This window comes from Aulonocara stuartgranti (assembly GCF_965226115.1).
Source record: "Aulonocara stuartgranti genome assembly, chromosome: 1".
In the NCBI taxonomy this organism is placed as follows: Eukaryota; Metazoa; Chordata; class Actinopteri; order Cichliformes; family Cichlidae; genus Aulonocara; species Aulonocara stuartgranti.
This window is the reverse complement of record NC_138939.1, coordinates 31,052,846-31,077,500: the sequence shown is the minus strand read 5'-3', so window position 1 is coordinate 31,077,500 and position 24,655 is coordinate 31,052,846. Positions and strand designations below refer to the sequence as shown.

Here is a 24,655-nt window from a genome sequence, read left to right as displayed (position 1 = left end):
TAATCACGATTATTTTCACTGAAATTGAGATCTCGATTATTTGACGATATTTATTTAACAATAACAATGTATTGAATAATGACTTTAAAGATTGTCAAAAAATAATATAAAATAGTGTGCAAATACTGATAACAGTGCAAATGTTTGCAATATAAAAAATAAATGAAAAATGTAAACCTCTATGTTTAGTGAACTTTGCAGTGTTGCTCTGTGGTGCAGCTACGACACTGTAGCAAAGTTTACACACTATGTCTACTTGATCCACGTCTGACTCCGCCAACCCATAATGTTTCCACACCACTGAAGTTTTTTTTTACCTCTCTTTTCAACCAACAGCAGTCACTCTCCTCTCCAAATAACTTCTGCTTAGCTTTCCGAGCTTCCCTCGGGTCCTCTTAATTGTTGTGACACGTGTTCGAAATGCAGAGAGGTGCACTCGATTTGCCACACGGAGCAGCGCGAGAGTAAAGCACGAGGGAGGTGCTAATAATCGACTCAGTCATTTATAATGATCGTTGAAAGCCCAGATCGTAATCGTGATTAAAATTCGATTAATTGAGCAGCCCTATTATATATATTATATTATTTAACAATGTGTTTAAGAAGTAGGTGTCATTTTGATTTGATTTTCTTTACCTTTATTTTGCAAGAATGTAATCTGTAATATTTACAATACTGCTAGTGACATGGTTAATCTTGTCTAAATGTCTATATTATATAAAATATCTATTTGTTCCTCAAAGGTTTCTGCAATGCCTCAGAGCACAAGTGGACATGGGCATGGACACAACAATACAGCACCACACGTTGGTCCTCACTCACACGCTCTAGCAGTGCCGTCACAGGGCCCTGCAGTGGTCCAAGGTCATGTTCATCCACCTGCACCCATGCCTTCAGCCACAGGACAGCAGCAATTTCAGCGGCTGAAGGTATCTGTACATCACCACATATATGAAAACATGAGGACCAGAATAAACCAAAACAGCTGTTCATCCCAAGTGCACAAAGGCAAAAAGCGAATGCCTTTAAAATTACATTGTGTCTGCATGCTGAAAGGACAGAGTGAGGAGTATGTTTTGTAGAGCAGCAACAAGCATCATCTTTCTACACAGGAGGCATTCAGATACATACACATTGTTCACCCTTCGTTAGAGGTGAACAAAGTCCAATAGACAACGGCTAAAAAGGGAAATAGTCTTGAAGCTGGCGTGCTTGTTATATATATCTTTTCATCAACATCCTAAACCTTTTCTACTTATCAACTTATATGGTTGGGCGATTAGTCGGATTTTAATGCCAAATTAATTACCGCTGTGGCTTCCAGCAGTTTAAAAGAAATCAGATGAAACAATTACTTTTAACATTCATTTTTGCTACATGGACATCTTTTCTCTCTCTCCCTCTCCCTTATAATCAAGTGCACCACTTCCCTTTTCACCAGTGAGCATTTTTCCCCCCTCTCTAAAAGCTCAAAGTCCCTGGTTAATACAGCAAGATGAGAGATTATAGACATGGAGCTAAAAATTCACAATATTTTTGAAGGTTGACGCTGTTAAAGGATTATTAAAAATTGCCTGCAGCGACCTTTGTCTCTACGCCTTTGAAGTCATATACCTAGACCACATTGGGTGATGCACAGCAGGTAACACATCTGCACAGTTGATTCAATATTGAGTCTTCTGTTCGGGTCTTCTGGGACACATAAGTCTTTTGCCACCTTGTTATCATATATCCCAGTGTATTTTTCGGTCCAGTGAAAATCAGCTGTTGCAGAAAACAAAGCCTAGTCAGGGCACTTCTTTTCAATTGATTTTTGTTTTTCAATGGAATTATATTTAAAGTTAATGTTTAGTTAATTTAGTCAATCATTAAGTTTTTGGTATAGTTGAGCAGCTTTATATGATTTTGCCATTTTAGAATAGAGTAGCCCTTATATTTTCATTGTACCTGTACAATAGGGCTGCCACAAATGATTATTTTGATAGTCAACTAGTCACCGATTATTTTTGCAATTACTTTAATCTCAGCCAAACCGATTTACTCAGGAACAAATAAAATACTAAAAAAAAGCCAAACAATAACATTTTAAGTTATCTAAGTGACTTATATATCATGTTTAACCTGAGTAGCAAAAGACGGCGGTAGGTTTGAAAACAATTTTTCGGGAGTCCGGTATTCTCACCGGTTCTAGTGAGCCTTGTCTCTGGCTAGCTATCGAGCTGGTGGGTAACAGATGTCTCCGAAAACGTCGGAGTGCTTTTGAAAATATGTGGCGTCCTGATAAACTGAGCAGATATTTGAGGTTTACACAGCTACATTCTCGCCTGAAAATATGTTAAACGTTTATTTTGTGACCCAGAAAGAATAATAAGAGTAATATTAAAACTAACTAGCTGCCGCCATTTTTGGAAACTGAGCTGGGCCACGCTATGAATTCTGGGACACAGCTTCTTCTTCTTCGGGGTTTAACGGCAGCTGGCATCCTTGTACATGCAGTGCTGCCATCTTCTGTTTAAATCCGTTATTACACTCTTAAATCCTACTACTTATTCCTGCGTCTTTTGGGATCTTACAAAGCTTCAAACGACGCGTCGACTATTAAATCAGTTGTCGACGATTTTGATAGTCGACTAATCGTGGCAGCCCTACTGTACAATAAATAATGGGTGCTCCAATGCCAACTGTGCAGGATAAAAAAATATACATAGCAACGATATCAGGAATGAATAGCAAACAGAAGAGTCAAACTAGAGGAATATGTACAAAACAATAGAAGGGCACACAATGGAGAGCATAGTGACTGGAGGTAGTGCAAAGAAAAGACTCGATCTGAATAGGGTCCATATGTGAGTGGCCTGAGTGTTGACGGTTACTCAGACCATGTCTCAGATTGGTGAGGCGGGGGCCTGTTAGTGGGTCTAGAGGTGTGGGACCTGATTGTCCTGAGGCACCGACCACTGGGCAGAGGGTAAAACGGGTGGTGGGCGGGGTCCAAGGGGTCACCTGTGATGGCCCTGGTTTTTCTGAGACAGGAGGCTCAGAAAGGTGGCATAGGGTGTTAATTACCCTCTCCACAGCCTTACTGTTCTCAGTAGTGGCCCATGCGTACAAAACACCCAGGCAGTAGGAGAGCGCGCTCTCCACTGAGGAGCGGTAGAAGGCCAGCAGCCGTTTCTGGTCCAGATTATTCATCCTCAGGACAGCCGCTGTTGGGCCTTCTTTACCCAGGCGTTGGTGTTGTGGGTCCTGATGAGATCATTGGAGATGTGGGTGCCCAGAAACCTGAAGGTGGAGACAGATTCCACCCATTTTCCATTTATAATAACAGAGGAATGTCCGTGCCTCCTGAAGTCCATTATGAGCTCTTTTGTTTTAAAGATGTTCAGCTTCAGGTTGTTTTCTGAGCACCAGCGGGACAAGTTCTCTGCCTTTGCCCTGTCTTGCCATTTTGGTGGTGATCATCTGACAATCTTCTCCATTCTCTTTTTGTAGGTTGAAGATGCCTTGTCTTATTTGGATCAAGTAAAACTGCAGTTTGGGAATCAACCTCAAGTTTATAATGACTTCCTTGATATCATGAAAGAGTTCAAGTCGCAGAGGTGAGTTTTTGTTTTATTGCCAGTTTTTCTTAACATCTGATAAGAAAAACTGGTATTTTACCATGACACCTAAGTGATCTCTATGAACCCAAATAACAGTGTTTCAGAAACTAAAGTACCAAAACTTGTTCTGTTACTACAGCATTGACACTCCTGGAGTCATCAACCGTGTGTCTCAGCTTTTCAAGGGCCACCCAGACCTCATCATGGGTTTCAATACTTTCTTGCCACCTGGATACAAGATTGAAGTTCAAACCAACGATCTAGTCAATGTGACCACGCCAAATCAGATCCACTACATCACACCACACGGTGTTTCTGTTCAGAACATCCCTGCAAGTGGAGCACCCAGCCAGCCTGCCCCCAGCCACCACCAGCACCAGAGTCTGCCACAGGCTGGCTCACTCACTACTACCACCCAACCACTTATCCCTGCCCAGCCTGCTCCAAATAAAACCAGCAAGGTAGATAACGATGTTCTTTATTTGTTTACATCTAGTATGACAGATGCATTAAATGACCTTTTTCACTTGTTGTTCTTCTAAACAGCCAATTCAGTCTCCAGCCCATACACCCACCAGCCAACCCAATCCATCTATCCCATCTTACGCCTCGCCCCGCTCTCCTTCAGTTCAGTCCCACACTCCTGTCAGCAGCACACCATCCAGTGGGCCACCTATCCAAAACAACCAACCCGTGGAGTTCAACCATGCTATAAATTATGTCAACAAGATCAAAAATCGCTTCCAAGGTCAGCCAGACATCTACAAAGCTTTCCTGGAAATCCTGCACACATACCAGGCAAGGAAATATACACAGCATTAAACTGTTATTAAGATATTATAAGATATATGCAGCTGCAAAAATAAATGTGAAAGTAAATTTTAATTATATCATATCTTGTATATTTATAAAAATATATATTTTTAGAAGGAACAGCGAAATGCTAAAGAAGCTGGAGGAAACTACACCCCAGCACTGACTGAACAGGAGGTTTACACTCAAGTTGCAAGACTTTTCAAGAACCAAGAGGACCTGCTCTCAGAGTTCGGGCAGTTCCTGCCTGATGCCAACAGCTCAGTGGTGAGTCTCCAGACATCACGGTCAATTATTTTATTAAACGTCCCTGCAAATATACGTGGTATGACTAGGAGTTACTGGATCCTTGTAACTGTCTGTCTTTTGATCTTTTCCTTAAAACCACTTGTTTGCATTGGATATGAAATTGATTTACAGATGGGTGCCAAGTTAAAAGAGAAACCAGCATAAAGTATTGTAGTATTGTGTTGGGCCACCACGTGTTGGCAGATCAGCTTTGGTGCACCTTGGTGTGGATTCTCCAGGTCTTTAAAGATCTGGACGGTGCATCCGTGCTTCCAAAAATATTCCCGAATACTGTTTCGAGCGTAGGGAATTCACTAAGCTCAGGTCTAGGTTGTTGCAAGGTTTTGTTCTGTCCTTCATAAGATTTCTCACAGTGCAGATAGTGTTTTATTCTGAAAACTCATTAGCTGTTATATGCTATTCTTGCGTTTGGCTTCCTGCTTTCAGGAGGCACATTTCTGACAGAAAGCTGCTGAGGGACTTATGAGCTCTTAGTAACTACAATCAGCTTCAACTCCACAGAACTGCTTTTTAGTATGTTTACAGTTTTCTTTTGTTTTTACAGTGTTTGTGCAAAACAAGCAGAAGAGAGTTGGTTTGAGGAGCTGGTGCTAAAGGGCTTGAGTCACACAATAGGTGCACAGAGGCCCAGTGTATGATGCATTATTTTTAGCTCAGAATCACACATCACTACTCCGGTAGAACTGAAGCATAAAAATAGAGCTTGGAAGGAAAAGCACTGGTTCACTTAATCGAATCAATGGTATTTACACAGGGCTTGCAAAATCGCTAGCCCGATGTCCCGGAGCTAGCGATATCTCCAGTCGGGCGACCAAAATCTATCTCAGCCCCGCCCCGCTATATGATAACCCAACGGGCGGGGCTGAGATAGATTTTGGTCGCCCGACCGGAGATATCGCTAGCTCCGGGATCGGGCTAGCGATTTTGCGAGCCCTGTTACATAATTCTATTTGCATACTGTTAATTTTGTTGTCTTGCTTTGTTGAGATCATGTGTATTGCCCTTTTTTTTTTAGCTACTGAGCAAAGCAACACCAGACAGGGCAGAGTCGGTCCGTAATGATCATGGTGGCACAGTAAAGAGACACTTCCTGAACAACAAACAGAGACTGAGCCAGAACGGCCTTCCAATCAGGAGACCCTCAGGCGTGGGTACCACACCACCTGTCAAGGTATGTAACCATCTACTCTCTGACTCTGCATATATTCAGCTGTTTGTACTTTAAACCAGAAAGGTAATATTTCATATATTTTGTATGCATTACATGTAGGGGGAAACAGGCCTTTTTTGTTTCAATCAGTGAAAGCCTACAATTAAGAAGTATGGACAATACATTGACTCCAGATATCAGCCCCCAGACAGTTTTGACAAAAGCAAAACATCTGTAATTTCATAAAAAGAGGATTTACTACAGAACATGTTTATTAGATTGTGTTAGTAGTACAACCCAAGTTCATCAGACAAACTGGCAATTAGGGTTAGTAAAATCTACCCAAGATTCAGAGATATGAGGGCCTCCAACAGTCAACATCTCTTTACACCATTGCAGAAGAAACCTAAAATAACAGGGAACGTCATGAGTGACGTGAGCAAACACAGCACCAGCACTGAAACGATGTTCTTCGAGAAGGTCAGTATTGTCATTTTGAGTGTTTGTATAAAGACTTGCACTGATCTGTGATGAAAATAAGGCTACGTCCACACGTACACGGGTATTTTTGAAAACTGAGATTTTTCGTTTTAAAAAATAATCCCGTCCACACGTAAAGGCAGAAATGAAGGAAAACGCTGCTAGGAACATGCCAAAGCAACAGGTGGCGATATATTCCTAACCATGTAGAAATGTTGACCAATCAGAAGTCTAGAAGCCTCGGTGGGAAATGGTAAACAAAGATGGGGCATAGAAGCAGAACCCAGTCCTATGTGTGGAGGGACAGTAACGGTGTGTGTATATGTAAGCATTTAAACACTGCAGAGAGTACAAGTAACAGTATTGTAGAAATTCATTTCACCGAAACAATAACGTGGCGCAAAGTGTGACGTCACAAAAGGCGCACACCTTTGACGCTGCGTTTTCTCCGTTTTTCTCGTCCACACGTAAACGCAAAAACTGAGTTTTCGAAAATATCCACCCTGGCAGGCGTTTTTAGAAATCTCCGTTTTCAGTGACCGAAAACGCAGTTTACGTGTGGACGAAAGGTGCAAACGCATAGAAAAATCTGCGTTTTCAAAAATACCCGGGTACGTGTGGACGTAGCCTAAATCTCATTTTGCTTTATTTGTCATGGCTGCAAACACTTTAACAGGTAAAGAAGGCTCTTCGAAGCTCTGAGGCATATGACAACTTCCTACGCTGCTTGCACATCTTCAACCAGGAAGTCATTTCACGTACTGAGCTGGTCCAGTTAGTTATCCCATTTCTTGGGTGAGTTTAAACATACAGTTTTTAGGTACTGAATGGGGCATACCTGTAGTCCAATTTTGTAACTGACTGGTTCAGTACGTAATTCTTGAGTTTTTATCTTCTTCTTCTTCTTCTTCTTGCCAATAAGTCAGATTTGAGTTGAAATCAAACAGTTTTGATACATAACATTACATAATGAAACTTTAATCACCCAAATGTAAACCAGTAAACCACCTGCATTTGTTTGAAATATGTTGCTAACATTTAAACCCTAACCGCACCAATAACTCTGTATTTCACATATGTTGTGCCATGACTGACAGAAAATTCCCCGAGCTTTTTACATGGTTTAAAAACTTCTTGGGCTACCGAGAGTCCAGTCACGGAGAGTCGAGCCATGCAGAGAGTTTACCCAAGGAGCGTGCCACAGAGGGTATCGCCATGGAAATCGACTACTCTTCCTGCAAGAAGCTGGGGTCCAGCTATAGAGCGCTGCCAAAGAGTTTCCAGCAGCCCAAATGCACAGGAAGAACACCGCTGTGCAGAGAGGTGAGTCGTTAAAGGAATTCGGTTTAATAAAGGTATTTGTCTTACAGTGTACATTTTATCCTTTGTCCTCGGGCCACCAGGTACAACAACAAATGTATTTGGCCCACACAGGGTGCTCTGGAGCAGAAACTGATGTAAAGTTCAGATGGTACCTGTAGTTAAATATGGCTTGAGCAGACAGCAGATGCCAGCAATCTTGTTCTTAGTCGATCAGTGAGTTGGTGGAAGTGTTAGCGATCATTGAACTGTTTGGCTACATTTAATGTTACCTTATTATGTTTAAGTGTCTAGATAATAAGTTAGGATATGATCTGCTTACTGAAAAACATATTTTTAATTTTATAAACTACATGAACTGTTTTTGGCTGTAACTAGCCATTTAAATTTAGATAATGAGTGATTTCTTTGATCAACTGATGTTATTGAACCCAGTGTTTCACCACACAATCAAGACATTTTTAACTACATTAAGTTTCATGCATTTTTATTTTACTGCTACATAAATATGAAATGCATCTCATATTTAGAGTCACAATAATGTGTTTTCACTGCATGGTGTAACATCCTGTTGCAGGTTTTGAATGACACATGGGTGTCATTTCCTTCATGGTCTGAGGACTCCACATTTGTGAGCTCCAAGAAGACACAATATGAGGAACACATTTACAGATGTGAAGATGAGCGCTTTGAGGTAAAACATACTCAGTCCACCCACGCTCCAAATGAAAATAAGACCCTTGGATGTAGAAGAGGTTAAGAAGATGGAATAATGGAGGTTCTTTTACATAATATGTATCTTTTACATAAATGTCTGTGTGATGCGATTTGCTCAGGAGTCAAAAAACCACAGGAAAAGATCTCACACCACATGAACTGTCCAGGTGCCCATTTCAAAATCTGGTTCTGTTGAAATTATTCATTTGAATGTGATTGTTCCTTTTGTAGCTGGATATTGTGTTGGAGACCAACCTTGCCACAATCCGAGCCCTCGAGACAGTGCAGCGACGGCTCTCTCGTATGTCAGCAGAAGAGCAGCTACGCTTCAAGCTGGACAACACAATGGGTGGCTCCTCAGAGGTCATTCACCGCAAAGCCATCCAGCGGATATATGGGGACAAAGCTCAAGACATCATTGAAGGACTCAAGAAGAACCCTGCTGTGTCCGTCCCCATAGTTCTAAAAAGGTAACAGTTAGATTTTAGTGTGTCCTCCTCAGCTCACACCTTTACAGTTTTATAACATCTGTTTCTTCTGTTTTCAGATTAAAAATAAAGGATGAGGAGTGGAGAGAAGCCCAAAGGGGCTTCAACAAAATCTGGCGGGAGCAGAATGAAAAGTATTACCTGAAGTCACTTGACCATCAAGGCATTAACTTCAAGCAGAATGACACCAAAGTATTACGCTCAAAGACCATGCTCAATGAAATTGAGATGTTATATGATGAAGTAAGTAAATTGTTTTTAAACAATATTATTATTTGTTATTTGACATTTATAAATGCAGAATAAATCTAGACTGATTCTAAGTTTATGGCCGCAGTTATCCTTGAATCAAACAATAATGCTCCACTTTGTTATATATTATGATTCTCTAATTGTAAATAAAAATCAACAGGTAAATGGTTTTAATGTATTTTGCTAAACTGTAAATTTCGTAAAACATTACAGTCTAAAATGCTCCTGTATTTGTCCTGTAGCGCCAGGAGCGGGCATCAGAGGAGTCTGCTACACCGCCACCAAATGGCCCACACATGACTCTGACCTACGACGACAGCCAGATCCTCGAGGATGCTGCTTCCCTCATCATTCACCACGTCAAAAGACAGGTCGGCATCCAGAAAGAAGACAAGTGCAAGATCAAACAGATAGTCCACCACTTCATCCCCGACCTGCTGTTTGCACAGCGAGGTGAGCTCTCTGATGTGGAGGAGGAGGAAGAAGAGGACGAAGACACGGAGATGGATCAAGATGACAGCAAGAAACACAATGGCCTGCCAGGCAGAAGCCCAACCAAGTCCAAGCTCCTGTTCAGCAACACGGCAGCTCAGAAGCTCCGGGGAACTGACGATGCCTACAACTTGTTCTACGTGAACAACTACTGGTATGTCTTCCTTCGTCTTCACTACATCCTCTGTTCTCGTTTGCTACGAATTTACGGGCAAGCTGAGAAGCAGATCGAAGAGGATGCTCGTGAACGAGAGTGGGAAAGAGAAGTGTTGGGGTTCAAAAGGGAGAAAAACGAAAATCCAGCCATCCAGCTGAAGATGAAGGAGCCAAGTAAGTGAGAAACTGACTTTTTTAACTGTTACGTTTTGCTATGAACCCTCTCAGTCATGGTGCGTCATACTCCTCAATTCCTCCATGTATTACTCACTGTGTGTGTGTTTTCTGTCTGCAGTGGATGTTGATGTGGAGGACTACTACTCAGTATTTTTGGAAATGGTTCGCAATCTTTTGGATGGAAACATGGAGCCGGCTCAGTATGAGGACTCCCTGAGGGAGATGTTTACGGTCCATGCCTACGTTGCCTTCACCATGGATAAACTCATCCAAAGCATTGTCCGGCAGGTCAGCACATTTTAAGATTTTCTCATTTTATTTCATCTATTTGCTTACCAATTTGTTTATTTGCTCGTCTTCAAGGTAAAAAATACATTTTTAACCTTAGAGTGGCATCGCGAGCTGTAGGCTCGTTCTTAAATTTGGAGAAGAAAAAGGGGGAAAATAAAATAGACATGCTCCTCACGTCAAAACTCAGTAATGCCTCTAGTCGATGATCAAATGTACGCATCTATAGTCACTGAAGGTGCTGCTGTTTTGATTCTACATGCTGATGTGGACACACCCGTTGCATACTAACCTACTCTTACAGCTCCAGCACCTTGTCACTGATGATGTGTCTGTGCGTGTGACGGACCTGTATCTGAGCGAGAGTTCCAATAAAGCCACGGGGGGCACACTGCCCACACAGGCATCGAGGGCCACCGCAGAGGGGGGATACCAGCGCAAAGCAGAACAGCTTATGCCGGATGAGAACTGCTTCAAGGTACAACACAGCACGGAAATGAATAATTATATTTTAAAACAGGCTGACTTTATTTTGTTTTTCTCCCTCAGTATTTTTTTCTAATTCTGTGTGTGTTGTCTGGTTTTATCCAGATGATATTTGTGAAGAACCAAGCCTCTGTCAGTCTGGCAGTAGAGCTCCTGGATACAGAAGAGGAAAACTCTGATGAGCCTGCAGAGGCAGAAGTAAGACTCACAAAATGCATTTCATGTGCACAGCAGTTTATTAAGTAGACATGTAGTATATGTGATGCTGGGGTGGCATTGCTTCGTGTATCTCTTAATATGTTTTGCCCTTCAAGAATTTTTAGTATAGCACTAGTTATCAGGTAATAGTTTGATATTACAATTTAATAAATAGTCAAGCACTAGTCATCTTGGTTTTAAACTTTTTAATCATATTCCTGTATTATAAATTCCTTGTACTTGGTGGTTTACATACACATGTACCTCTGCAAACTAGTGTTGGCTATTAATTTGTGCACCTATGATTTTAAACCCTCCGACACTCTGAGGAGTGTCACATGGTCCAGAATTAAAGGCTATAACCTCCAACCTGCTTTCATACAGAACCTAAATGTATGTCTTTGTTATTTACATGGTTGGTTGCTGTTCTGCTCTGTCCTCCACAGAAGTGGTCAGACTACGTAGGCAGGTACCTGAACTCAGATTCCTCATCCCCAGAGCTGCGTGAGCATCTGGCCCAAAAGCCCGTGTTCCTCCCCAGGTGAGGCTCCAGCCATGTCTCCCTCTTGTCTGCACACTTTAAGCTTCTGTCCCGAGGCGAGGCTCTAGTCAGCTGAGCAGCCACTCAACTGTTGCCGAGCCAAACCAGCTGCCAAACACAAGTCATTTTTGTCAAGATAGAAACAGAGGCACCTCAGCACAAGCCTGACTTTGAAAGCTAATTGAGAAAAAAAAAAAAGAAAAGAGGAAACTGTGTGGATGTGAGCGTGCTGCCTGTTTTTTGTAAGAGGAAGTTTGAGGAGTTATTAGTTGTGCTCGCGGTGCCTGAATGTCCGCCTGCTAAGAATCTCACTGGCCGTAAATTTAACTTCTTCAGTTTGTTTTGTGACCTCTGCCTCACATGGAAGCACTTTACACGATCATCTTTTTTCTTTCTTTTTTTTAAAGTGAATTTATTTATTTATTGATTCCTTTTAATGGGAATTTTATTTATAGTAAGTAAAGTTTTTATAGATGGTTTTTGGCTTGATTGTGGGTTTTGAACTTTTCTCCCCTTAGAGTGCTAAAAGAAGAAGAATCATTAGTTCGATTATTCACATTGTATTGAACTGAAGTGATGAATGATTATGTGACGCACGAATAGAAGTCGATAAATGCAAAAGCTTAAGGCAAAACAAGGATTTGTTCCCTTTTTATTTTCCTACGATGTTTTGACAAAAACAGATTGAGAGAAACTTTTGTTAAAAGAAGAGAAGGGACGTCATGGTTTCCTTATCATGCCCTTTGTGATTGTATTCAGATCAAAGGTCCTGTATGTGACTTAATCACTGTTTGAAACTGTAAATGTTCAAATGTTCACTTGTTCACAACTGTTATACCCAGTGTTATGTTTGTAACAATTTTCAGGGGAAGCAGTGCACTCACGTTACAACTTTTTGTTGTCAGTGAGATTTTTTTTTTTTTTTTCCTGGTTTGAAAGAGATTAGTGATCTTAGGTTTTCTGTTTGGTTTTTTTTGTTTGTTTTTTAACTCTGGTTAAGCACATTATCTGCAGCACTTGTACAGAGGAGTAGGGTTTGTAAATAAAATGATTGTCTAAATTGTATGCTCATATGTTGGTGTATTTCTTTCCTGACACCTCAGAGCTGTGCATGAAGGCGTGAAGGCTGAGTGTTGCACATGAACATCTTTTGAAGCATCTTTTTTTGGTGTTTTTTGTGTTTTTGGTTTTGTTTTCGTCTCGTTACTTTGAGATGGCTGTCCATTACCATATACGTATCAAACAACTTCTTAAAAAGGCAAAAAAAAAAAAAAGCTCTTGAGTTTTCTCTTTTTTAACCCATTGCATAAATCTGACTATGATTTCCTCAGTGGGCTCACCCACATCATGTCTTCTTTTTTCTTTCATCAAATCTATGAGAGATCAGCAGCACAAGAGATTTAAATAATAATAATAATAGTAATAATTGGCCTTTCCTCACTCAAAAAAGAAAAAAACAATTTTCACTTCTGTTGGGTCTTCATCTCATTTTCATGACACTCTGGTCAAAGACATTGAAATACCCTCTGCTCATATTTTTTGGATTTGGTATCTGGTCAGGCAGCAGTTTCCTTTTTTAGTGTTTGTGATGTGACCGTTTTTACTTGAAATTGGCCTCACTGTCATGTCTTTTAAGTGGAGCCCTGAATGCAAAAAATGCTTCATGGTTTCAGTCTTCGCTCACCTTTACCCTCTGTGGTAAGTACACATTTAAACCTTTCATTCAGGTGGGGTGAATAATTGCATTTTTTTTAAAAAAGAAAAGAAAAGAAAATTGCCTGCACAAAATCGGGATGAATCCAATTGTTTGCCAAGCATAAGATTTGGAAAAATGTGGCTGTGCAATGGAAGTGCACTGTACAGAGAAATGACCGCTGCCTCTGCTGCTCTTATAGATCCACATTTCCCACGAATGATTTGACTCCCTAACTAATTATCGCTGGTTCTTGGTGAGTTGGATTGCATGGGTTTAAAAAAACTACAATTCTTTTAAAGGGACAGTCCTCTCAAATTTGGAAATACTGTTCTTAAATTTGTGTACGTGTATCGTCTCTGACCTTACATCTTAGGCTTTAAAATTGACCAGTAAGTACTGTCAAGCACAAAATCGTACCATAAAACTTTCTCAAGTGAAATTGGATATTTCCTTTTGTTTTAAAAACAAAAAAAGAAAAAAAAGTGATGTATTCTTCTGATGTGTGGTGTAATCAAGAAATTTTCTGTAGCGTCGGTCAGTATTATTCATGGCTCTCGATCTTTTTTGGCCTTTAGGAATTTGAGACGGATAAGGAAGTGCCAGAGAGGTTGGGAGCAGCTGCAACAGGAGAGAATGACCAAAGGCTCCTCGGACAAGTCGCAGGACGGCAGCAGCGAGCTGAAGATGGAGTGCATGTTCAAGCTGAACTCCTACAAGATGGTTTATGTCTGCAAGTCAGAAGATTACATGTACAGGCACACAGCGCTCACACGGGCTCATCAGGTAAGGACGAAAATTAAGAGGCATGTGTTTGCCATGTTGTTTTAGTCTTGTCCAATAAGCTTCAGTGTTAGAATTGTATGGTAAGTAATCATAAAACAACCACAAGTATTTAAATTTGCCTGTGTGGTCATGCAGCAGTTTTTTGTGATGGCTAGAAGTACAAAGATATTTTTCATTTATTTTATTTGTTTTAATTTAGATCAGTCTTATAAAGCGTATGTGGAGTACTATGATGTACTCCACATTTTTCTCATACAGGATAACGTTCACTTGATTTGTATCCAATTGTCGATGGATGAGAATAATATGAAAATAATAATTTTTATAGTCTTTTGAGACATAGCTGTTTCCCCCAGACTTTACTTGGGCAAGACGCCCAAGTACATTTGGCAAATTTCTCTCTTTTTTGTCTTTCTTGTTTTTTTTCTTTCCCCCCTATATCGCTGACAGAACATCCGCAATCGGTTTTGGCTATAGGACAGCCCTTGCAGTTCATGTACACACAGTTTGTGACGTTCCTTTGTGCCGTGTTCCTGTTATCTCTTTCAGTCCCACCAGCTTGTGAACACACGCCTGCACAGACGCTTTCATGCCTGGCTGGATACTTGGGCCAAGGAGCACGTGACCAGTGACATGGCCGCTGAAAGCCGCAAGTGGTTCATGGGAGATGGACAAGAAGGCCTGTTGGCCTGCACCACGACTTGCAGCCCTGAGGTGCTCCATTATCTCAACATTAACAAGTACCGGGTGAAGTACAAAACACCGTAATACTTGTGTCTCAGCAAACTGGCTGTTAACGTGTCCATACAACAAGCTGCCAAGGATGAATTCTCAGAGCTGCCGTTACTGGATTCAGTTGCCAAACTTTTTGTGAGGGTTTTTCAATCCATGATCCAAACCGGATCTAAGTTTTCCTTTTTTCTTTTTCTTTTTTTTTTCTTTTTTTTGCACCTGTTGCAGGAATTTGTCTGTAAAGCGTATGCTGCAAACTCTGCAGCAGATGTAATATGGAACTTTTTTTTTTCAAAATTTGCTGTCAGTATATTTGAGTGGGTGGCAGCAATTTATAATGTTAAAGGCAAATTTTTACATGAAATGACTATACAGAGGAAAAACACTCAGAGCATCTGTTTTCATGGTGCAATTCAGTGTAAAGGTTTTCCTAACTAAAACTCAGCAGCTTAACAGTGAAAAGTGTTTGATAAGGAGCAACTTATCATTTTACAGAAGATAAAAACAAAACGACCTCAGCTTCTGTCTTTAGGTAGCAAAAACAAGTTCAAGTTACCTCTGTTAAAGTGTGTGGACGTGGAACTTAATATGGGTTCCTGCTGTAAACTTGTATAGCCTGTGAATGTTCTCCCTTTTGGTGGTAAAGGTGCAATGGTGCACTCTATATATTAAAAAAAACATCTATAGTGATTGCTGGGTAGATGCTCGGCATTAGTTCCAGCATTGTGTATCGAGTACAATAACTTATGACTGCCCAAACACTTTGTGTAAATATGTTTATAAAAGTAGTTTTTTGGGTTTTTTGTTTGTTTGTTTTTTTTTTTTTTTAAACAGATGTCACTGAGGTGTAGCGTACATCAGAGCGCACAGTAATCAGTCTTTAGCTGGAAATTGAATAAAATTTTTATTAAGAAATACAAAATTTTACCTATTTTTTTTTTTTTAAAACCAAAGGCTCATGTTCTGCTGAACATGTGATCCCTGAAGTCTTTGTTTCTACATGATTGGATCAGTTCTGTGTATTTCTACCTTTTAGTCTTCAGACATCACTCGTGGTTTTAAGATGATTGAATGTAGCTGAGCAACAATTTGTCCTTTTTTTTTTTTTTTTATATATATATAATTTTTTTTAAGTTCAGTATGTATGTATATGTATATAGTACTGAAGTCTCATCAGTACTGTCTGCTTTTTGTGTATTTAAGCAAAATGGTTAGAATCTGTAAGACAGGTTCAGTGATGTTTTGCCACCTATGAAGACTATATCTTTTTTTCTTGTGTAAGGTAAGTGCTAACGACAAACACTGACTGATGTATAGTATGAGACTGTCAGTTATGTGACTTGTGTACAGATTAAGGAGCAAGGAAAAAGCAATAATTCCTTCAGTCACAGTTTGTCTGTTTGTATTTGTGGCTGAAGTACAAATGTGAATGTTGTATGCCCTTAAAAGAGGGATGTAAACTACGCATTTTGCCTTTTCCTCTCAGCAGTTTAATAAAATTGGAATTGGCCCTGTAGATAATGTAGGTGAGGTTAGATGGAAGACGGATATCTATCACATTAAATGCTGGAAAGCATGTTTCACATTAGAAATATACATATTCTTAATATAAACTTCAACACATTCAGTTCTTTATTGTTAATACTTTTCACGTGGATCATTACATAAGCAGGATGGAGGTCCAGAGAAGAAGCTGCCTGGCAACATGACACCCTTTGACACTTTCCTTAGCTCCATTAAAAGCAGTGGTCAGTAACCTAACCAGCTGCAGACAATCTTGGAGCAGTTTATATATTACTGTGTTTAATATAGAATACCACAGGAAGCCCCGGGGAGCTGATTGTACATTAAGACATTGTTTGTACTGCGTTTAATATGTCTCTTCTCTTTTATGATGTTGTACATGATTGTTAGTATGGTGTTTTGGCATTAAACTATCCTTTGAGTAGACAGAAGTTCAGTTCACGGTGTCCTTTTTCATTTCTGGCATTGTCACTTATGTTTAATCCTATGTCCCAAGCCCCAATCCTATCCTTCATTCTGGGTTCAGTTTTGCCATAAAAGCCTGTTAGTTACTTTTAGATAGTTGATTTACCATCACTGGGTTATTAGGTGCACATAATGAGCTATTTATTAATTTAAGTATGACATGACAGCATCTCAGTGTGTTAAGGAATGTAGACACGGGCAAATTGAGCATCTTTGAGCTGATCCGTTTCTGAAACTGACCTACTGGGAAGCATCTGAGCTTTTTAGAGAATGGTCTGATAAAAAAATCTCCAGTGAGCAGCTGCTACAAGCTGATGGGGGTGATGCCCAGTGTGGTCTTCTGCTGCTGTAGCCCATCTATTTCAAGGCTGAATGTGTTGTGCATTCAGAGATGCTGTTCTGCATACCTTTGCTGTAACAAGTGGTAAGTTACTGCTGCCTTCCAGAAGAGGACCTGAGGCAAAAATTTGCATGAGCTTGTCAAAACTAGACAATAAAAGGAAAAATGTCGCCTGGTCGGATGAGTTTCAATGGCTGGGTTGGAATCTGTTGTAAATAACGTGAAAGCATGGCTCCATTCTGCCTCCTATCAACAATTCAGGCTGTTGCTGGTGGTGTGATGGGAATATTTTATTGTATATTTTTTTGAGCACACTAGCAAGGTGTACCTAATGAAGTGGTCGTGAGTGTATATTCTCTGTCTAAAGCGACTCTCATCCACAGAACCCGAGGGTGTTCATGCTGACCTCGCTTTTAAAGCAATTACTAAATTATGCCCCCCAAGAATTCAGTGTGCTCCTTGAATATTGTTTTAAAAAATTTATTGAGGGAAAGTTTTGACACTAGCAAGTTCTTCATTACGTTTTCCCTGTAGTATTTACTATGTGGCCTACTGCTGCTGCTCTTTTTTTGTATAAAAGAAATCATACTGAACGTTCACTTCGCTAAAAACAAAAAATATATACAAAAAATGGCGGTAGAACTAACGTCTAATATCCTGCTAAGATAGAGACTTGCACAAAAATGTAAGATGCTATTGAAAACGGATTACTGGCAATTTCTCACACTGACAGACTATTTGCTGAGCGAACTTTGAATTTGGACAATCGTGGTCCTCTCCTATGCGCGTACGTAGATCCGTGTGCAGATCACATCATCGGCTCCAAAGATCTGAAACAAGATTTAAAAAGCAAAATTAGATTTTGTTTCTAAATTTGAGGACACATCAAAATAAAACCGCATCTTTCAGCTCTTCTTTAATACACTGTGCTTTTTACAGCCCACTTATCATCTAAAAAAACAGCAAATAAAGCCCTTCTTCAGAACTGTATCTGAATGAAAGTGCAGTGTAATATGACAGGACCTTCAGCTTTCTCTATCAGTGTGGCTCATTACTGGAAAGAAAACCCTGTCTTCTAATCAATGTACTCTAATGTCAGGCAGGTGTAAGTCACTTCGGTGAAGTGTTGTTTGATTATTATTTCTTTTCTCTTTTACTCTTAGCCGCGTATTGTGTAGTAACTATGTTTCATCGTTAAAGTGCTCATCCTCTGCCGCACATCTATGGCATCATTTTTATTTTGATATTTTGCTAAAAGAGACAGATGCACAAACACTGATATCAGAATAGAGGGTGGGCGTTGGGGCGGTTGATATTGGCTGTAGGGGCGTGTGCCTGTGCGTGACAAAGCCCAGTGATTTATGGGAGTCCCTGGGGCGTAGCATTATGGCCAACTGCAGCGCTACACATCATCAATATCCCAGGCAAAGCTGTGTGGCAGGACGGCGAAGAAGCAGAGCTGTGAAAAATGAAGCCGAGGAGACTCCATCTGGCGCGTGGCGTGATGCCGAGGGAGACATTAATGGAGGTAACACCGGGGTTCATTGGCACTTCTCCACAGCGTGATCAATGAGACCAATTAACCCACATGAGGACACATACAGATCCGGAACCCCCCACCAGACAGCCTTGCAGTTTCTCCCAGCTCCTAAACCATCACAAATGAGTCGATGCAAATACTCTATTCATCTTTCCTAATCAATATTTATTGGCTTTGAAGTGAAATAAGAGGACATACGTGAGGTTCCTCATTTTTTCCCCATCTGCATTTTACACTAGACTGCCCTGATTATAGTCCACTCATATTAGATGACAGTAAACGCAATGAGCCACCACATGGAGTCTTCATTAAGCTCCACTTTCATCCATCTCTCGCCTAGAGCCTCATTTCCTCATCTGCTGCACGGTGCTTTAAGTCAGCCTCATGTGTATGTTGTTGGGGTATTTTGTGTGTTTACACTAAAAGGATCAATCCTCTGTGAAGTACAAGATGGGATGTGGTTGCTTTTAGTTGTCCACAAAATGAGCTTCATGTTTACTGATGGGCAGCAGAGGAGGGTTTTGACCTTTTCCCTTATTTGGAAAAAAGAAATTAAAAAAAAAAGCCTCAAGTGTTAATTTAATGAATTCAATGAGATAAGAGGAAAATAAATGGACGTGAAGGATTAAAAGCATGAAATATTTACAATGTCTGATTGATCTGCTTCTTATTGATGTGACGTCTTCAAATCTCTTTCCATCTGGCAAATACTCCAAAAGTGAAAGAGAATCATTGCTGACACAAAAGTAAATATTCACATTAAGGAAGCTGGAGCCACCAGATGTAAGGACGATTTGTCTGACAGAAAGGACAGCCTCACGGGGCAAAGCCAAAATGCAATGTTATTGCTTCAAACTCATTGATTTCTTGACTAAACAGTCCTCTGCAGCTGTACCCCAGACCGCTGGCCCTTGAGGAAATTACGTGAGTGTGCAAAGCAGGAGCTGGATTGTTTCACAATTATTTAACTATAGACTCTAAAGGCTGCTTTGAAGCAGCTACACTGAATTTAGCGCCATTTTGTTCAATATTTGTCTTTATCGTTCCCTTTAAAACGCCCAGAAATATACACACCTTTAAATGGGATCGACTTCTGTTCTGCCCATGTGTGTACAAGTAATCCCTGTGTTTCCAAAGCTGTAGCTGTAGGCAGAACAAATGTGCATTCACAATATACTGAGACTCAGTATAATTGAGAGAGCATACCTTATATGGACAATTCTGCCTGTATTCATATTGTAGATTTATCTATAATGTTTCTCAGGGTAATGACTGTGTGGTTACAGCCATTGAGCTCATAGCCCAATTCATATTGTAGGTTTTATTTTACAGTCTATTTTATCTCTCATTATTATCTGCTCCAACATCAGATCTTCACATCTAAACAATCCATTAGCTGAGATGAAATATGTAGGCGTTTTGCTTAAGTTACTGACAGCAGGGAATCTATCTGATCTCCCCCTTCCCACCGGTATCACACATAAAGTCATGATCTTTTCTTTGAAAAATCACATTTTTCTCCAGTGATTCATTCCCACATGCCTATTAGGTTACAGTCCATCAATCCAACGTGGACAGACATGCACGCCCTCATCTTGAATAAAAACAGACTTGGCCCGTTCAAAGCTTTTTGTTACGCCTTTGAAAACCTGCATTCAATCCAAATAGCAGGCCATCTCAAAGGTTTTCATGATTGCCTCTCTGCAGAGTCACAGCCAGTAAAGAGGAGCTCTCCATCAAAGCCAAACTGGACACAGCTTTGTTGTCCATCTGGCCAATAAACCCCAGGACCAGATGTTTACAGGAAAACTGCTTTGCGTTAGTGATTTCAGATTGCCAGGGACGGGAGGGAGAAGTGTTTCTGATAGAATGTATGGCAGTGAAATCTTAATTTGCCCCTTTGAAATATACAGTAAGTATGTGATATTTGAGTATATGAGTATACGATTATTTGTATCTATCTGAAAGGAAGAAGAAAAGAACAGTTTTGGTTTTAGGTAAACCGTTCTGGGTGGCTTTTGTTTTGTCCTTGATGCACATACATCATTAGTCATGCATCATTATAATGGGATGTCTTAAAGACACACCCTTCTAAAAGGAAAATGAGGAATGGATGGTTTCTCCAACTAACCATGGGAGCTTAACCTCTTAAGCCCCAAGCCTACCTGATCTCCTGCCTTTTGCCCCTGTATCAGGGGGCGTTGGGGCTTAAAAGGTTAAAGACATTTCCCATGAACTACACAGTATTTTAGAAAACTGGTAAAAAAATTGTACATCTGGTGTCACCACCCATTTCTGAACTCCCTTGACCATCTGCCCGGTTTGGGCTTCTGCTCTGTTTTTCTGTGGAAAATGACTACTTTCTGAGAGCTGAATAAAAAGATTGATACTATTGTTAACTGTATATACTGATTTTCATAATAGAGCTACTAATTGTTTTTACTATTAACAGATTGATCTGTTGGACTTCTGGGTAGTCCCCAAAGTCAGAGCTAACAGCTTTGGATGATTTGTTTACTCTAATCAACGCAAAAGCCAATTATATACAGCATGGTATCAAAAAGGACCAAAGGTAAAGTCTGGCCACCTCATATCCTCTTTGACTCTAGAATACTTTGGTACAGAGAGGAGTTCATGGTCCACTCTGGGACTATAAGGTGCCCAGATCATCACCCCTCCACCACTGTGCTTGACAGTTAAGTGTGTTTATGAGTTTTTGATGGTTTGAGTTTTACCAAATGTGGCGCTGTGGATCATGGCCAAACAACTCCACTTCTTTTATTTGTCCAATGGACATTGTTCCAGAAGAGAGAAGAGGCTTTCACCTGGCAACCCTTTCATGCAAAAGCAATACAAAAACCATAATGCCAAATTTCTGCTTTCATAGAAGTGCTCACACTTGCTAATATTTAGCCAGTCATGCTCATTTGATCAGCAGAATCTGACTGCTACTTTCCCTCTGAAATCCTATGAAAGCAGCAAGAGTGTACTTAGTTTTTTACAACTGCATTTTCATATACAGTCTGTGATAGAGGTAAATATTAACCTTCTAACTCTTGTGAAAAAACTCTCAAAATGGTAAACTATTCCTTTAAGAAAAATGTTTTGCTGAACTATTTGAACTGTGGTTTTGATTTTTAAAGCACCCATGTGAATAAAGACCTCCAAATTTGACAAATTTGAATTTTCTTCTACAATGAAAAACAAATGTGATCATCTCAAAAAAGACAAATGCCCATAGTATAATGCATTCCCTATACTCCACAGCTGCACACACTGTCGCCACATTTCAAGTTAGAGTATAAACTTAAAAATTACTCACCAATATCAGTTCATCCCCTTTGAGTTCTCGGCTCCAGAAGGTCTTTGGGCCGTTCCCGCTCAGAAGAGTCTGTTTGCTGTAAATCTTGTTTTCCGTTTCCCAAGTGGCCAAACTCTGTCGAAAAGCATAATTTTATTGAGTTTCCTGTATTTCATCACTTTGGCTTCACCTGGCTGTTAGCACAGATGTGAGGGTTGTTTATCTATGTCTGTCACACTAATGTCTTGGTTTTTTTTACTACTTCCTGTCACTTTTAAGGCTTTGCAGTTTGTTTGTTTTCCCCCCAGCATCCATAGCTTCAGCATAGGTACATTTCAGAGTTCAAATTTTGACAGGTCAATTCACTTACCTTACACTTTCTGCCATCCACTGTCTCCTCATTAAACTCTTCGCCAATACAGAAGTTGATCTCCGTGGTGCGCACTGTGGTTGAAGTCTTGATGTAGAAGTGCTCTCCGTTCTGTCTTATCTCCACATGGGGCTTGGATGCGGCTGCCACGGCTACCTTCCTCAGCATGGCATTTACACCTGAAAGCATGCACCAATTTCCCAATGAGGCACTTTGTGGCTCACCTATCTCCACAGCCAGTCATACAAGTCCTCCAAGGAAGTCCTCCTCTGCCTGCTCCACTCTGTGTGTAGGGGGAGGGGCACACACAGGCTTTTTGGTTGGCTATCTTTGTGATGACCTTCACTGAAATCAGTGTCAGTGAAGAAACTGCCAATCAGTGCCATAGTCTTTGTATAATTCATGGTTCTGTTATTTATTCGTTTGTGTTTTTGAATGTTGCTTCTTTAATTATTTTTTTATTTTAATCTTTAGTTGTAATTCTCAATCGTTTATTTTTTAAGTACCTTCTGTGCTGCCTTATGTCTGGTTATCATTGCCTGTGTGAGTTTGGTCCAGGTCTTTTCTTTCTTTTTATTTTGTAGTTTAGATCCTCCTGTGGTTTTCTGTGTTTCTTATTTTCCTCCTTTGCTCTTTTCCCACCATTGTTCGTGTCTAAGTTCACCATCTCTTATTACTTTTCCCTCATTTTGTGTGTTTACTTTAGTGTGTTTTTGCTGTAGCCTCTGTCAGGTTTTCGTTGCGTGCTCTGTTTTCTCTCTGTGTTTGAGATTCATCTTATTTGCCAATTTGTTTTTGTTTTTTATGCTTTTGTTGTCCAGTAATTTGTAAAACCTGGTTTTCAATATAACTTTTTCAGCTCTTCTATCCTCTACATTTAACTATTAAATCTAAATGCCACACCCCTACATAGTTCTAACCTAGTGTTCTTTTTAACCTGAAAAACTAGGTTTTAACTCTAAAACAGGCCTTAAGAAAGAGAACCAGGCAGAAAGGTCCATCTTTGACAGAATCCCTCATGACACTGATGGTCTAAAACTCTATTTGGTACCAAGTGGTTTTATTTATTTTATTGTTTTGTTCGCAGCTGTCCTCTTTTCGAAAAAGAAAACATAACTGTAGTATGATTGTACCTATAAAAACATGGTTACACTCTCTGCACAACTACAGCACATAACAGTGGTGTTCCATAAGGAGAGCATCTATTAAAGCAAAGTGATCTCTGTCCTTGCATATCTGCTTTATTGTCCCTGCTTGCCTTTGTTTAGAAGTCACCCCATGCCACTGATATATACATACATTAAAGTGTGTCAATGAGCCTGTAGAGGACTAAATGAATACATTTCGGATATCTACTTCTTACTGCTTTCTCTATATTCTATTGTCTGGTGTTGACTTGTCACCTTACATTTTTTCTGCTCCCCTCTAGGGCCAAAAAGATGGTAAGAAAAATATCTGAGCTCATGTTTCTAAGTAAAGGTAGAAGATGCCTGTCCCATCTATCTCAGTCAAACGAAAAGTCATCACCTTTTAGCTGTCGGGAGAAGATGTTAGAGTCTAAACTTGATGGTTTAATTATTTAATAATCGGAGCGTTCAGCGTGTACAACTGAGATTTTTATCACCAGATGTTGTCAATTTTGAGAGTGCAGTGCCAATGGAGGAATGCTTATTTGATTTGTTTAGCTGTCCTGCAATACGTGATAGATTCTGTCTTTCAAATTAGTGGAAAAACCATTAACCAGATCTGTTGAAGTGCAAACAGTCAGATGACAGAATTCTTCAGCCTGTTTCCACTCAAGTGCACCTCTAGAGCTTAAGTGCGGTGTTTGTTCCAGTGTTAAATTTGTCTCCTGTCACTATATTTTCCAATTAAAAAAAATAAACAGCAAGTACCAGACTAAAATTAGGCATATGTGGATTAGCAAATGACTTCTATTTGTATCAATTTAAACAGCCTTTTGTTTTTTTACATTTATAAACCACAATTTCACTGAACTTGCCTTTATTTCAAAGTAATGCATTTCAATTTAATTGGGGTAATAAAAGATAATAACCCACTAACTAGAATACTGAATTTTCAGTTATGTTTGAAATAAACCTTTGAATAAACTCACACCTTAAGGTAAGAAAGAGTCATTTGTCCTCACCCAAAGCTTTGAGAAGCTCGTCGAAGTTCTCGCTGCTTTTCATTTTCCAGGTGCCTGTGAAATTCTGCATTTTGTGCGGTTTTGATTGTGTGTCAGCCGAACGCCTCCTTTCTTCTGTCTCCTCTGCTGCCTTTCTTCAGGCTTTCTCTCTCCGCTTCTCTCCGTCTGTCCCTGTGCTCCCTCCCTTTCTCCTCCCTATGTGTAATGATCCCTCATGGCAGACCAAACCCCCTCGACCTCTGCCTCCTCTCCCCCTCAACAGACACATTTATACACCTACACACAC

At 40.1% G+C, this 24,655-nt stretch overlaps 2 protein-coding genes across 2 annotated transcripts in view; one reads left to right on the top strand and one right to left on the bottom strand.

The window, feature by feature from the left end:
• The window catches only part of LOC309711928 (paired amphipathic helix protein Sin3a-like), a 19,857-nt gene extending 3,217 nt beyond the window's left edge, over positions 1–16,640 (top strand). Inside the window, exons 3-21 of the mRNA XM_082542491.1 lie at positions 744–929; positions 3,493–3,599; positions 3,742–4,063; positions 4,149–4,400; positions 4,530–4,682; positions 5,740–5,895; positions 6,274–6,354; positions 7,031–7,149; positions 7,452–7,677; positions 8,252–8,368; positions 8,623–8,861; positions 8,939–9,122; positions 9,374–9,953; positions 10,075–10,244; positions 10,549–10,722; positions 10,836–10,928; positions 11,375–11,469; positions 13,741–13,948; positions 14,498–16,640. Of these exons, the coding sequence (XP_082398617.1) occupies positions 744–929; positions 3,493–3,599; positions 3,742–4,063; positions 4,149–4,400; positions 4,530–4,682; positions 5,740–5,895; positions 6,274–6,354; positions 7,031–7,149; positions 7,452–7,677; positions 8,252–8,368; positions 8,623–8,861; positions 8,939–9,122; positions 9,374–9,953; positions 10,075–10,244; positions 10,549–10,722; positions 10,836–10,928; positions 11,375–11,469; positions 13,741–13,948; positions 14,498–14,716 (3,681 nt within the window). The 3' untranslated portion in view covers positions 14,717–16,640. The remainder of the gene's footprint in view (positions 1–743; positions 930–3,492; positions 3,600–3,741; positions 4,064–4,148; positions 4,401–4,529; positions 4,683–5,739; positions 5,896–6,273; positions 6,355–7,030; positions 7,150–7,451; positions 7,678–8,251; positions 8,369–8,622; positions 8,862–8,938; positions 9,123–9,373; positions 9,954–10,074; positions 10,245–10,548; positions 10,723–10,835; positions 10,929–11,374; positions 11,470–13,740; positions 13,949–14,497) is intronic.
• Positions 15,603–24,537, bottom strand: LOC309711949 (cellular retinoic acid-binding protein 1). The gene is made up of 4 exons (XM_082542522.1): positions 24,370–24,537; positions 22,221–22,399; positions 21,872–21,985; positions 15,603–17,839 (listed from the first exon to the last, which is right to left on the bottom strand). Exons 1-4 carry the CDS (start codon positions 24,437–24,439, stop codon positions 17,789–17,791), a joined length of 414 nt encoding a protein of 137 aa, XP_082398648.1. The 5' UTR covers positions 24,440–24,537; the 3' UTR covers positions 15,603–17,788.
• Positions 24,538–24,655: the final 118 nt, after the last annotated feature.

Bases quoted from the DNA above. Each gene is read 5' to 3' on its own strand.
- LOC309711949 (XM_082542522.1), bottom strand. From the start codon at position 24,439: ATGCAGAATTTCACAGGCACCTGGAAAATGAAAAGCAGCGAGAACTTC. The intron at 21,986-22,220 runs GTAAGTGAATTG...GCTTTTCGACAG, and splicing joins TGGATGGCAGAAAGTGTAAG to AGTTTGGCCACTTGGGAAAC. The intron at 17,840-21,871 runs GTGAGTAATTTT...ATCTTGTTTCAG, and splicing joins AAGGGGATGAACTGATATTG to ATCTTTGGAGCCGATGATGT.